Consider the following 15,326-nt stretch of genomic DNA (forward strand, 5'->3'; position numbering starts at 1 on the left):
GGCTTTAGGAAGGTGTGTCTGGCATGCGACCGGATTAAAGAGAAAGCGAGGTGGGGGTGGGGGTGGCAAAGACAGAGTGTGTCCTGCCTGGAAGCAGAGAGACCTGTGGGGCTGACGGCGTCATGGCCTGGATGGTGATGGTTGGCTGTAGGATGCGCAGGAGCATGTAGGATGCACGTGGCCGCTGACCGGAAACAGCGACGAGAACAGCCTGGGGCAGAAGTGACACAGGTTTTGAGCCTAGAGAAGAGACTCGGATGGTAGTGATGCCATTGAGAGAAACGTGTTGATGTCAGGACTTGGAGCCGGCTTTATGGAGTGAAAAAATGAGTTTCGTTTTGGATAGGTTCATTTTTAGACGTATCCTAGTAGAGAGGGCAAAAGATGGAGACGGTTTGGGGCTGGAATTCAGAAGACAGGTTTGGGTGTTGAGATGTCAACTCGCAAGGATCCTTGTAGGACACCGTAGCCCAGACTCAGCCGGTGAGGGGGTTGCTGTGCTGCAGGAAGACGAGGACAGGTCCCGTTGACTACAGGAGAGGGGGTGGCAGGGGCTCACGGGACAGAGACACGGACGGCAGAGGGGGAGGGTGGACGGTGTGGAAGCCACACACACACATCACATGGTAGAAAATTTAAATGCAATATTTTTTTCTAAAAATGTGTGTGGTATTCTGTATTAATTTTGACTGCTCAATCTTATTTGCTATCTTACTATCTTATATACGGGAGTGGACAAAAGCAGGTTTACAGTTGTGAGTGCACAAAACAGTTTATTCTTGTATTATTCTGTATCCATTGGTATTTTTCCATACATACAACCATACACCTATTTTTGCCCATCCCTGTGCATTTAATCCACCAGCCTGTAATAAATTCTGATACAATTTTGAAGCTGTCTGGGTAATGTATTAGCTTCCAAGGAGCTCAGCACTTTCAATTCTGATTTTTATAGATGCAAGGAAAGCAAAATGAAAAGGTAGGAAAACATAAGAATTGTAGGAGTCACAGAACCTGCAGGCTTTGGTACGCTTATTTTGCAAATCTTCGGGAGAGCGCCTGAACACCCTTCCTCTCAGGACGTGAAGTGGCCTGTCGGATGTCCACTGTGCCTGGTCTTCAGCAGTGACGTCAGAGTCCTGTGTCCTTCCGCTCACCGGGGAAGGCAGAGGAGCTCCCGCCCGTTGTGTCTTTGCTCCTCCAGCCCGTGGGTTCGGGGTCATTTCCACCGGCCCTGCTACCCCTCCTGATCAGTAACTCAGAAAACCTGGGCAGACCTCCCAAACGTGAGGACTTGCTGAAGTTCTCTTTATCTGTGGGTTTGTTTCAGCTTCTGAAACAGGTAGCTGGGAAACTAGTACAATGTATTTCAGTCCCAGCAGTAATATATAAGTAATATTTGACACCACAGCTATCAGAAACAGGAAGGTCTTTGGTTAATCTTAGTATGTGTGCCAAGTGCTATTGAAATAGTCATGAGATGTAGTCACTTATTCCAATTTTAGGTAAATTTTTTAAGATATAGGTTGACACACATAAACATCTAGGTTGAAAACAAAAGGTTTACTCCATCAAATGTTAGAAGTTCAAAAAAAAGTTAACATGGGTAGGAAGTGTGGACTGCTATTTGCAAACTTTCAATTTCTCGTAGAAAGTTTTTGGTTAATGCTAAAATTTTGGTAGAAAACATCTATAGCTTTAATGTTAACATCCTGGTTATTACCATCTTTCTTTAATTTATTTATATCTTTAAAACAAGGTTTTAATTTTAAGGGAAAATATATCAATTATATAATGGATGGTATTTAACTCTTAATGTGAATGTTATTTATTCGAAACCGCAACTAACATTATGGAAGCCTCAGGAATTTGCGCAGTTGCTATTAGGGATTCCTTTGCCCCACAAAAATAGACTTAGACAAACCACAAATCAAAAGCCTCAACAATTAAAGTAAAAGAGAACATTATTAACATAATATGTGAGGTTAGCTTTGCAAGATAATCCATATCTTTATCCAGGACCACAGGGCTTATTTGCACAGGGTTTTTTTGCAGATGTGGTATTCCTGGCTTCCAGGGTTGCACGTAATACTCAGAAACATACTGAGCCGTCCGCAAGTGCAGACGGCCCCAGCCGCTCTTCTCTGCACCAGTTACGACACACGCAGGTCCCAACTCAGAGTGTTCATGTCACAGCATGGATTTACAGTAGGTCTTCTTCCAAAGCTAAAGTTCGTAGGGATTTTATTTTTGAAAGTTAAAGCCTAAGCATAACAATTTATTGGCAATAGCGGGGGGGGGGGGCGGGGAACAGACATGGAAACAGATTTTCAAAGGACACATCTCTAGCCTGCCCTGGGCGCTGCGCCTCCTTCCACGACACAGGCGCAGCCTGTCCTCTTGCCGCGCTGCCCCGCGCACCGGGGACAGGTCTCCCGGCAGGTCCCGGAAGCACGTGGTGTGCTGCCGAGTCCTGAGTCCCAAGGGATTTTAAGATTCTTTCCAAGTGAGATTTTGTGTGTGTATAAATACAAAACCTAGCCACTACATAAAAGGAAATATAATCCTTCACTTTCTACCTTATCAAAGGTGAACATGGTTTATTCTCTTTGGAAGTTTGAGACTTTCCCTCGCCTGCAGAGCCACATTGTGTTACCGCCGCACACCACACAACTGCACACTGCCCCCCCACCGCCCAGATTGTCTGAGAAGTCACGTGACAGCCTCTCAGCTGTCATGTGATCTGGGGCAGAGAGAATGGAAAGTGCTTGTTTGCATGCATATTCTCCCCTTGGTAGACGGCCAGTCTCCCCAAGTGTCTTTGATATTTGAACTTGAATATGAAGACACTGCTTTCTAATTCTAGCTCCAGCTTGGATTGTCTGTGGCTCTTGCAGTTGTCCTGGAAAATCAAAGTCTGTTTTCCTGCCTCCGAGGTGTTGGCAAGTCGGGGTTCATAAAACACTCTGACGACAGGCCACGAGGCCATGAAGCATTGTGGTCAACAGGCAGGCTGTGGACACAGAGCAGCCTAGCTTCGTGTCCCTTCTCTGCCTTTTACTGGGCCCTTGGACAAGTGTTTCAAGCTCCAGTCCTCAGTTTCCTCATCTGCAAAATAAGAATAATACAATGGTTATTGTCATAAGACTGATGTCAAGATTAAGTGAGCTGATATATGCAAAATATATTAACACACGTGATAGAGAGCAGTTATTATTGTTCTTTGGTATATGTATGTGTACAAGAGTTTACCAATAGATAACTAACTGCCATATTTACCAATAAATGTAATTCATTGAAATTCCTTATCAACCTAAAAGTGGGGAAAAGCCATTTAACTGCTGAGATGCGAACGCTGATTCCCATCCTGGGAGCTGACGTGTCTGTTCTCCTTACAACGCAGTTCCAAAGGACGGCCTCAGAGGCCAAGCCGCGTTTGAAGAAATGAGGACGAACTACATCAAAGAGCTGAGGAAGATGGTGACCAAGTGTCCCAACAACTCTGGGCAGAGCTGGCAGAGGTTCTACCAGCTGACCAAGCTCCTGGACTCCATGCACGATGTAAGTACCGCCCCCCGACGCTCTCGCAGGAAGGATCGGAAGCCACACACTGTTCTCTCCCAGTGAGACTGGGGGGTTGGGAGAGCTCTCGGGCCTTTGGGGGGAGTAGAGGTAAGTTGCCCGGTGGGAGACGGCAAGAGGTGAGAACTGGCTAGGGAAGAGGTTTTTCTTCAGATGACGTTCGTGACAGACTGCATTTCACGACGAGGGTGTGATTCTTCCCCCTCCTGAGTGGGACCCGAGAAATGTGCACCACGGCGGCAGAACCCGAGTCCTGGCCCAGGGTCAGATCAAGTTTCCCGTTTCTGCTGGCCGTTTAGGGAATGTTGGGTTAGTGAAAATGTTTGCTTTCACGTTGCGTAAACAGTGACCATCTTCTACGGCTGTTAATGTAATAACCCAATCTTCCAAAAACATTATTCGTGGGCCGGGGCCAGCTCGGACCATCTCAGCCTCTGCCAAATGTTGAACCCTATACTCACTGATCTTCGTAGGAGTCACCTTTCTTTGTCTCAGTGTAAATACAGAAAGCAAATTCTGAGCTGGTTTCTTCTCATGTAACCAGTTGTCAATGTGGCTGAGGTGTTGGCCAAAGGCTTCTACAAAATCCTGATACTGATCCCTTGCTGCATGTCATTGAAAATACGCTTCTCATTTCATGTTGTGTTTTCTCCAGTGAGGCTCAAAAAAAAAAAAAAAGTTGTATGTAGTCATGCTAATTTAGTTTTTCGTGCTTGTGAGGTTTCATACTTTTCTTGGAAAATTTATCACCCAAGCCCAACCCATAGATCTGCATAAGAAATTCATCTCCAAATGTTTCTCTGTTGATAAGGAAAATGGTGCAGGCCCCATGCCCAATACTGTAATAGTAATGAATCCTGTTGAATTAATGGCTCGTCCCTTAGAAAGCGGGATATGCCAGTGGAGTGCTAACTCTCTGTGGGGTCTTGGATGAGAGTGTCACATTCCAGTCATCCACACTGACGACACCTTGCCTGTCAGGTTGACCTTTGCTTCTCTGAACTTGTCATATGGTACAAGTCAAATTCACAGAAGGTAAATTCAGTGATGGATAGTCTTGTTAACTACCAGCGGCCTCAAGAGTGTGGTTTCAAGGCCAGTGCTGGGAATCAGAGATGGCGGCAGACGAGGCTTTGGGGAGCGCAGCGAAGGAGGGAGTCCTCAGCTCACACGAGGAAACTGAAAGGAAACTGGAGCCCAGAATGTAGATCATCTACATGAGAACAGGGGCACCGCTACTCCCTTCCCCTGGCTGCATCGGAAGTCCTTCTGAGTGGAGCTCAGAATGGGGCTTTGTGGCCCTTGCTCGCTGAGCTCTCTCGTTGGTTCAAGTGGATGGGCAGGCACAAGCGCAACGGCCAGGTGAGGGTGCGATCATCACAGCATGTGTTCATAGAGCGTGCGTTTTGAAGCAATTGGCATGGAGTGAAACAACAGAAAAAAAACTGTTGAAACGATCTTTTCGACAGCCTTCCAGAACCTCTGTGCCTTCAGCAGAGTGGCACAGAGGAGACATGTAGGGGCCACCGCCACAGTGGTCCACGTGCCCACCCACCCTCCTCCGCAGCTGCTTTTGCGAGCCCCACAGTGCTGGGCGCCAGGCGGGAGGGAGCTCAGCGATTGCCAGGCGGCTGCACCCTGGTGACGACTCTGCAGCACCTCCCAGGGCAAACCATTGTCTTTTCAGTGTTTTTTAATCAAGGTCTGATTGAACGCAGTGCCTGGCTGGACACTGAACATGTTCAGAGTGTCCATCTGAGAGGCTTGACACATTGTGCACACCCACGAAGCTGTCATCACGAGACACACGACACATCTGCCACCCCAAACCTTTCCTGGTGCCCGTTTTTAACTTCTCTTCCTGTCTTCACCTCCCTAGCTGCGTTCTACATTGCTTTCTGTCTGTATAGCTCAGATGGTATATTCTAGGGTTGCACATATTCTAGACTTTATGTAATCTATTACTGCGTATATTCTAAACTTTGATATACATGGGTCATGCAGTATGCGGTCTTTTCTGTCTGGCCCCCTTCCCTCAGCATACTTGTTTCGAGACTCTTGCGTTCCACTGCGCACTGCAGCACTTAGACCTCCTCACTGCTGAGCGGCACTCGCGGGGCCGCTGCCCCACGGTCTGGAAGTCAGTCACGAGTGAACAGGCACATGGGCTGTTTCCAGACTGGGCACATTTGCAGGTGAAGCCACACTGGACGTCCGTGTGCAGTCCTGCAACGGGCATTGCTCTTTTTCCTGGGTGAGGAGCTAGTTGTGGACTGTCTGGGTCATCCCACCGATGCACTTTCATTTGTCGTGAGACCTCCAGCTTCTCCCCCAAAGTGGGTGCACACGGGCACTCTCCCTTCACAGTCCGTTCACATCACTCCGCACCCCTGCTGGCACCCGGAACGCTGAGTCCTCCCAGTGGTAGCACTGAAGTCGCTGTGTGGTGGTGTCTCGCGGTGGTTTAATTTGCATCTCCCTAGTGATTAATGATCTGATCTCCTGCTCATTTACCATTGTTGCGTCTTCTTTGGTATAGTGTCTGCTCAGCTCCTTGGCTCATTTTTTTAAAAAATTGAATTGCTTGTTTTTAATTGGAGTGTTGAGTTTTGAGAGTTCTTTGTACATCCTAGATGCAGTTCCTTTATAAGATGAATGATTTGCAAGTATTTTCTCCCAGTCTGTGGCTTATCATCTCGCTCTCTGAGCAGTATCTTCTGAAGAGCCATTTCCCATTTCAGTAAAGCCCAACTGATTCTCTTTTCATGAGTCATGTTCCTGGTGTCTGAGCCGACGCCGCAGAGCTTTTCTCCCAGATTTCCTTCTAGATGTTACTGTCCTTCATTGACTCAAATGTAGTCTTGACAACCAATTTTTTTTTCCATGTGTTTTTTTCCGAGCAATTTGGGTTGTTTCTGGGGGCAGGGTAAATCCAGTCCCTCCTACTTCATTTTGACTGGAAGGAGAATATTCTTTTGGGAATCACTTCTTACCATTTTAATTCTAAAGCCTTTATTTTAAATGGTAAGAAACGTTTGCTCTTAGAACGAACCTACCAGAAGCATCTTTGAAGTTCTATTTATATCCCTGTTCCAGACAGAACATTGAAAAATGCATCATGCGTCTAGAGGGACCTTTCTCACATGTGCGCCTGCACAGACTTGAGACTGCCTGCGGCTTGTTCATTAGAGTAAATTAGTGAATCAGCATTTGTAGAATTGTCTTCCAGGGAACAAAGAAGCTGCACGCGGACCAGCTCTGTACTCAGAGCCGAGCTCTGATCACCTCGTGGGACGCGAGTGTTTGTCCATAAGAGTCCCACCAGTAAGAACACTGTGACTGTAAATCCGGCTTTAAAAAGTGTGCAGCTTATGCCGCCCTTCGGGACACATGTCCACAGGCCTCGGGAGGCATGGGCTTGTCCCCCGTGTGCACTCGTGGAGGCAGACTGCCAAGGTGAGCGAAAGGAACAGTCTTTGGACGAACAGGTTGTCAGTTCAGTACTGGAAGTGGTCAGCAACTTGAACGAGCCGTAAGCCCTCTGAGCTGCCTCTGAGCATCAGTTTTTCCCAAAATAAGTTTCAAAGAAAGCAGGTGTGGTCAGGCTCCTAGGAATGGATGTGGTTTTTGCATTGCAAATGTCAGGGTGCTGTACGTGAAGCCTAGAGACTCCTTATTCTTCTAGAGAGAGTTGACCATTCTTGGGGGGGAGGGGGGCTTGAGCCACTTTCTAATTCGCTGAAGGAGTGAAAGTGGTTGGCTGATGGAACGATGGCAGATTGCAATGAGGGGACATCAGGAAGGGTCGATGATGCTCACCTCATCAGTGGTGGGTGAACTGGGCGCTGTCAGAATGCAGCCAGAGCGAGGAGGGGGCTGCCATGCTGCCTCAGCGTGTGAGGGGTAGGTCTGTCTTCTCGTTGCTCAGGTGACAAAGAAATGCGATTGATTCCGTATCTGCAGTGAGGTGCCTGGCAGTTCCACAGGTGTGTGTGTGTGTGTAAGAGAGATTAAGATTCAATGCCACATTGTATCTCACTGAGTGAAACAACTATTGAATATAATTGTTAGTGGTGTTACTGCTTTCTTTGACAAGACCATGACTAAGAAAGATTCTAAAAATAGGAAGAGTTGTTTATTCCAAAGTCAGCTAAGTGAGCACAGCCTGACTTCCCAGAGCATCGGGGGATGGGAAGACGAAAATTGTGTGAGCCCACTCCTCCTGAAAAGGAAATCTGCTTTGGTGAAGATTCCAAATTAAGTAATTGAGATGTCAGATCTTACTCCGTCTAGTCGGTGAGAACTGTGGAAGGGTTGTCGTGGTTTTCATTGTCTCTTCCGCACGCCCACAGTAGACGGGCCCGTGTCCATCTTTGCCAAGTTTCTACTTCAAGGGCAGAGCGTGGCACAGAAGGCACAGCCCTGGGTCCATGATGCCGGCTGCTTATTCTCATTCAGAACATTTCTAGGTTTGTGTAACTGGGGGGGGAAGCGTCAGATATATTTAAAACTAAAAGTGGGGAAAGTGGAAAAATAGGCCAGAATGTTGCTATCCCAGTGTGTGGATAAACAGAGGACGGGAGGCTCTGCACGGGTTCGGAGAGGTCTGGGCAGCTCGAGGACCACTGTTCTGGGTGCTCGCAGCTGGAGCCATAAAGCCACCGGGAAGACGACTCCTCACAGATGTGAAGGTGTCCTCCCCGGTGTCCCTCCTTTGTTCACAAGTCAGTGGTTTAAGGGCGGTGTCAGCCAGAGGCCGTGATTGTGTCTCCGAGGACCCCTACTTTGCAGTCAGGCCGTATTGTGAGAGTGAATTACCGCGCCCCTGCCCCTGGCCAGACGCGCAGCTGGTGCTGAGGGTGCGCTGCAGCACAGCGTCCCGTCTCCTGGGGAACACAGACGTCAGCTGGGAGCTGACATGCCGCGTGGCAGGAGCCTGGGCAGAGTGTCTGGAAGCGGAAGTGGCGGGTGCAGATGGGCCACAGCAGGAGGGCAGGGAAACGGTTGCCAGATTGATAAGGGGAGGCTACTCCATGGCAAAGGAGTTCGTGTTCTGAGAGAGAGAGACCATGGTGATACTGAGAGAGAAAATTTCATTGCATCCAAGAACCTCAGCGGAGAACAGTGAGAAATGAGGATGCAGACGGGGAGGGATCTGTGAACCATGTGGGCTGAGGAAGCTACTGCAGGGTTCTGAGTCCATCAGCAGAGAATCTAGAGCTGCTCCGTCCAATGCAGAAACCACCAGTGGCTATTTTCATGCAAATTAATTAGAATTAAGCAAAATTTTACACTGAGTTCCCACTGTCCACATTTCAGGTGCTCAGTAGCCACCGCTTGGTGGGGTCGGGGGGATGTGCAGAAAGTCCCATTAGACAGTGTTGACCTGGATCACCCACTAGAGGAGGGGCAGGAGGGGCAAAGGGCCAGGAGGAGGCTGGTGCAGTGGCCCAGGTGAGACGAGATGGGGGCAGGGGTGGACCAAGGAGATGCTGAAGTAGTGGAATGGGTGGCTCCAGAAGTCACGTGCTAGGACGTGGAGTTGGGAGGGGGCAGGCCTACGATGACCCCCAGCATTTGGAGGTGGAGAGTCTGGCAGGCAGGACCAGCACTGAGGAGGGGCTGGGAGACAGATCTGTGAGCACAGATGCTGAGCGTGTTTGGACGCACTGGAGTTCAGCTGCCCTCAGGACATCCCCGGGGAAACGTCAGGTGAACCCTGGGCTCCTGAAGAGGAAGGCGGGTGCTGGTGCAGCCGAGGTGGGGGGCAGCGCACAGAGGCAGCTGCTGAAGCCTGAGGGTGGACAGAACCGCCCAGGCATCGCCCGCAGTGGTGAGAAAAGGCCTAGAACTGAACCCAGAGGCAAAACCGGCCAAGGCTCCAACAAGGGGCAGCTGCCTGCAGGGCCTTGGAAGGAGCTGCTGCTGCGGTAAGTGGGCAGAAAGAGCCTCATAGGGGGCAAGCCAGAAGACAGCATGTCCCCCACGGTGCAAATGAGGGGTCAGAGGGGCAGAAGCTGTGAAAGGTCAGGTAGCAAACAGGCTGGAAACTTCCAGTAGTCAGAGCAACGAGGTGGTTATTGTGAAGAGTAGCTGATTGATTTAACTTGTGTTAATGCTCACTAGGTTTCCAGTAACTGCATCAGCAGCCACAAAGCAAACAGGCCAAAAGTTAACAACAACAACAAAATCAATGTGTTGTCCAGTAAAGCTCCTTAGCAAAACTGCTTTAATAAACAGAAAAGAACTGTGAGTCTTTCTGTTAGGTAACAGCACGCAGATACATGAGCGTTTTCAATGTAGTTGAGGAAACATACAAAGTTTTTGTGTTTATGTGTTTTAAGTGCAGCTGGGAAATCACAGTAGCTTAGCAAACTCTGCCTTTGCAAATAGCCCGAAACAAGCTTTGTGACAGACGTCGGCCTGTGCAGGAGTAACTTGGAATTAGCTCTGTTAAGTACTGTGTACATATGCGTGCATCCTGTACACTAAACCCACGAATACACTACCTGTGGATGTAGACTCAGATGGCTGTCAGTCGCACGGAAGAGACAGAGGTGCAGATGAGAGTGTGGCGTCAAAGGCACCATGACATTCAGGAGCTGTCCAAGTCATGATTTTACCCGTGTCATGCGTCCCCAGTGCTTCCTCGCCGTCACTTCCATATGACACCTGAATCGTGAGGACAGTTAATTTCCACGCACAGGCCCAGAAGTTGGCGTTCTTCCACTGGTCGCGGTTTTCCGTGGCTGACTTCATCTTGTTGCTTCCTTATGTCGTTGGAAAAGATCTAAAATATTCATTTTCAGTGGCTAATATGTAAACTACTTAAGACAGTGCTTACCACCTGGTTGATAGCTGGCAATATTCTAGGACAGAGTTGTATAATATTGGAGAGAAATGAAACAAAAATAACCTTCAGTAAAAGTTTGCCATTTTTTTAAATTGTGGTAAAATACACAAACATGCACTTTACCATGGTAGCTGTTTTGACCTGTATAATTCGTGTTACATGCCTTCACATTGTTATGCAAAACCTACTCTCTCTACCTGTTAAACTGCTCCCCTCCCCAGCTGCAGCAACCACCATCCCATCTGTCTGCGAATCTGCCTGCTGTAGGTTCCTCGCGTGCGGGAACTTACACAGGACCGGTCCGGGGGAAGCAGCTCACTGCACTCAGCAGGTTACCCTCAGATTCATCCACGTTGTAGCACGTATTCCAGCTTCCCTCCTTTTTGAGGTGAACAATATCCCTGTTTGGAATCACGCTGCCGTGAACATGGGTGTGCATGCTCTCTCCCAGATCCCGCTTTCAGTTCCTTGGGTGTATCCTTAGAAGTGGAATTGCTGGGTCATAGGATCATTCTGTGCTCAAGATTTTTGAGGAACTGCCCAACTTTGTCCCCATTGTTTTCCACATTCCCGCCAACAGGACACAGATTGTTTCTTTGCGTCCTCACCGACACTTTTAACTGCTGTTTGACAGCGGCCGTCCTGGCGGGTGGGAGGTGGTATCTCGCTGTGGTTTGGTGTGCGTTCTCCCGATGACGTGCACTGCTGAGCGCCTCTTCACGTGTTTAGGGGCCATCTGGATGTCTTCTTTGTAGACATGTCTAAGTTCTTTGCCCGTTTTTGTTTGGTTTTTTGTTGTTGAATTGTAGAAGTTCTTCTTGTGTGTGTGTGTGTATATATATATACAATATCCATATATATAATGGATATTGACTGCCAGTCTATGATTTGCAAATATTTTCTCCCATTTCATGAGTTTTGTTTTGGTGTCAAAAGCTTTCTCTCAGGAACTTGCAGTCAGTCAGTTTATTTTTCTTAATTTTGCCAGCTAAGGATTAAAGTTGTCCCTGATACCAATTTATTTACAGAGAGTTTAAAAAATTTTTTCTTATGATAACTACTTCTTGGACTTCATTAATCATTAATGACTGTTTCATAGCTGCACACCTACAGAGCAGGGCAGGTGCTGTTGTTCGGAGCTGGTCTTGCAAATCTGTGAGAGCATGAGGGGCTTGGGGGGACGAGACGAGGACTCACTGGGGGAGGTGGAAAGAAATTGTACATTCCATTCCCGCCTGAACCTTCAGGATTTGTGATGCTGTGGGGTGAGCCTTCCGGTAAAACGACGTGTCACGCAGAAAGCAGCACTGAGGGTCCTGGAGGCCCCACTCACAGAGACTCACATCTAACTCTAACCTGACACACGGGAATCTCCTCCTGCTCTGCATGGTATCTAAGGAAGGTTTTGGAAAACTGTCTCATTGTCTAACACCTGTGTCAATAAATCCCCCCTTACGCCGCCTGAATCCCTCTTCTTACAACATAAAATAACCATGTAATACCTGGGATTTACCCAGTGCCTTTCTTCCTAAGTCCAGTCATTAAGTCCTTCTCTTATCTCCATGAGGTGAGGATGAGTAAATATTACTATTTACACTTAATCACCTCATCTTTTCTCTACAAAGGGGAATAGTAATATTTACTCACTTTTTTTAACCCGCTTTGCAGAGAAAAGGGTTACAAGAGGGAGGGATCAGGGGCCTTCTCCCGGGTTCAGACGGCGGAGGAGCGGAGGAGAGGCAGCATCTGCGGGTGCCGCCAGGGGGACCTGGCCCCGCCAGTGGAAGGGCCTCCCTCCCAGCTTTTCGTCCTGCTGTGGCCATCTTGCAACCCTTAGGACGCTTTAAACAAAGGGCCCCACAGCGATCCAGCCAGTCCCGGGCAAAACAGAACCTTCTGAACACGGTGCCGCTCAGAGGAGACGATGGGTGTGAAGAGCAGGCCGGGCGGCGCTCCAAGCGATGGGTCCGTGGGCCGCCCCCGGGGTGGGAAAGGCAGAAAGTCTCTGGTTCCCCACCCCGGGGCATCCAGAGGGTGGGAAACCAGAGACTCCTCCACGCCCCGGCCCGGAAAGGCCCTTAAACCTAAGGCCCTGGTTGACACAAAAAGAAACAGTGAAGTTCTTCAGGTGCGGAGAGGAACGTTATCTTAAGTGCCGTTTTGGACCTGGGCGGATCATTGTAAATGGCCGACACTGCAAAGGCCGGGAAGGTGCCCATTGATCAGTTTTGTTGATCAGGGTCATGGTTCAGGGGACTAGGAAGTGTATATGGCTTCACACCCACTCGATCATTATTTGCAGATTCTGTATTTACAAATTTGCCTACCAGTTAAATTTTAGCTGTAACCCCCAAGTCAGTACCCACAGCACGTTGACAGGCGTTCAGCGGCCGGTGCAGAGAATTATTTGAGCCGCAAAAGTGCAGGTTCCCAACTAAGGTCAACCAAGGTGGCGCTTTCGCTCCTTGTTCCAGCTCTTACACAGTAAGTGTGCTCTTCACAGTCTGTTCAGTGCCACGTTTCTTGCGTTTTTGTTGCTGTTTTAAATTGTCCCCAAATGTAGCGCTCACGCGCCTGTGTCCCTAAGAGCTAGAAGGCTGTGGTGTGTTTTGGGGAGAAAATGAGTGGGTTCCGTAAGCTCTGTTCAGGCCTGAGTTGTCCAGCCGCCAGACGGGAGCTCAGCGTTAGGGAGTCAGCACTGTACAAAATAAGGCGTCGGCACCCAGAAACACACAGAAAACTGGGTTAGGTATCGGTCGTTTATGAAAACGTTGTCACCGGTAGCATGTGGGCACCTAACCCTATTTTCCCTAAGAGTTAGCGACTTCACCACTTCCAATGACTTTGTAGAACGCAACTACCGTGGATAAGGAGAACCAACTGCAGATGGGTGCAGCCCACCAGGAGGACAGGATCCAACAGAAATGGCCCCTGAGGGAACAACCGGAAATGGAAGGCAGGAGAGACAGCGACACCCCTCTAGAATGACAGATTCCAGAGCCTTTAAGCCAGACAATCCCCTCATCTAGCTCAGCCCCCTGTGTACAAGGATGCCTTCTAAGGCATTTCCCAAAGCCTTGGAGAATCTGCATAATGTTTGGAAATCTGGCTACTACCATCTCTCTTGATTCAGACTTTTTTCTTCTCACATTTACTATTTCTGAAATCAAGAGACATCTTGTCATTGATTTATAATATTTTCATAAACAACCAAAACCTGTTTTCCCTTCCATTGTTATTACATCGCTGGTATGGCTTCCAATCCAGGGCCCAGCAGATTTTCCCCAGAGAGGCCGGGCAGCAAGGACGGTGGCTTGGTGGGCCCCGTGGTCCTTGTCAGGACCCCTCGGCCCCGCCGCCGCGTGCGAACGCAGCCGGAGGAAATATCTGAGTGAGTGGGCGTGGCCGGGTCCCAGGAAAACTATTCCACGTAATTTCCACATGTCACGAAATACTATTACTTTGATTTTTTTTCAGCCGGTTCATGTAAAAAACAAACACAAATGAAAACACAGAAGCAGGTATTAGGCCAGGTTTGCTGCAGGCCACCGAGTGCCAGCCCGGTTCCCTCAAGGGCATCCTGGAATCAAGGGACTAAATTGGGTGACCCTGGCCTCGGGTCTCAGGCACTCACATCAGAAGAGGCTGAAATAAGGATTTAACTGCTTCATCTTGATTAAACCTGATATTAAAGTTGGTAACTTAAAAAGATTTAGAGTTTTACCTTGCTCAGTACAGAGTGCATTTGCCAGGAGGGTCTAGGAAATACTGAAAGCAAAATCAGGAAAAGTTCATACTTCTATGTACAGTAACATGCCCGTGACTTCCAAACACAAGCCTTTCATTAGAATTCCTTTGTTCCGCGAGGTTCTCATTATCCCTTTATCTCAAAGCTCCACTTTCTCCTTTCCCATTGTGTCATTTCTCTTTGTGCTCTCCACACACACAATAGACCTGATTCACAAGCAGGCAGAGCTGCGTTCTAGAGCGGGGCTTGTAACACAGGGAAACTTAAACAGGGTGGAAATTACATACATTTAAGCACCGAGAGAGAGAGGAGACTCGAACCCGTCTTGCTCCGCACAGACAGCATCCTTCCAGCATATGTTGAAGATGACGCGTCCGTCACCGACCAGAGACCAGTGATCAGCTTTGGACGTGTTATAAAAATGGTGACGAAGAACATGTCGAAACACAGCATCTCGGATAACAACCAGATGCTAACGGGTGGGGAACAGGGGTGTTTTCAGAAACACCCTTGGTTTTTCGTGCTATGTTGAGCAGCAGTGTCTTTGCAGGCCGGAACCAGCCCTGTCTGCCTCACTCCATCGGGCAGCCGGGCCTCTCTGGAAACAGAGCCTGAGGCACCGATTCTGGCCTGGAGCCCTGGCTTTGGCCACCCTCACCAGGGTTCCCGTACCTAGAATCTGCGGCAGAACTCACACCACCGCGAGCCCAGCCCTGTTGAGGCTCGTCTCCTGCTTCGGGGACACACTTGAATCCAGACGCCCCCTGGCCCTGCAGACCGGTCCTTGGCAGAAGACAGCAGCCTCTTAAAGGGGATCCCAGAGCTCTCAAGCACCCCACTGAGTGCCCCAAATGCTTGTATAGGCCTAGACTTACTGATCCACGAGCATGCTGGCCTGTTCAGTTTGGGGCTGTGAAATGCCTTTTAGCGAGTGTTCACAAACCAGTCTTCTTAGATATTTTTCTGATGGTATCTCCCTTTATTGAGATATAATTGACATAAAAAGCATGTAAATTTAAAGTATACAATATCTAGCTTTGGTACAATTATATCTTGCAATATAATCACCACTGTTGCATTTAGCTAACATTTCTATCACGTAACTTAATTACCGTTTTGTTTTTTTTTTTGTGGCGGGAACAA

At 48.5% G+C, this 15,326-nt stretch overlaps 1 protein-coding gene across 2 annotated transcripts in view; it reads left to right on the plus strand.

Moving 5' to 3' along the window:
- NR3C2 (nuclear receptor subfamily 3 group C member 2) overlaps nucleotides 1-15,326 on the plus strand; it is a 292,292-nt gene that overhangs the window by 264,784 nt on the left and 12,182 nt on the right. For both annotated transcript variants that reach the window (XM_045830979.1, XM_045830980.1), the window contains exon 8: nucleotides 3,404-3,561. In XM_045830979.1, the coding sequence (XP_045686935.1) occupies nucleotides 3,404-3,561 (158 nt within the window). The remainder of the gene's footprint in view (nucleotides 1-3,403; nucleotides 3,562-15,326) is intronic.

The sequence above is a fragment of the Phyllostomus hastatus genome, unplaced genomic scaffold (assembly GCF_019186645.2).
Source record: "Phyllostomus hastatus isolate PE091 unplaced genomic scaffold, TTU_PhHast_1.1 phas_contig_159, whole genome shotgun sequence".
Lineage (NCBI taxonomy): Eukaryota > Metazoa > Chordata > Mammalia > Chiroptera > Phyllostomidae > Phyllostomus > Phyllostomus hastatus.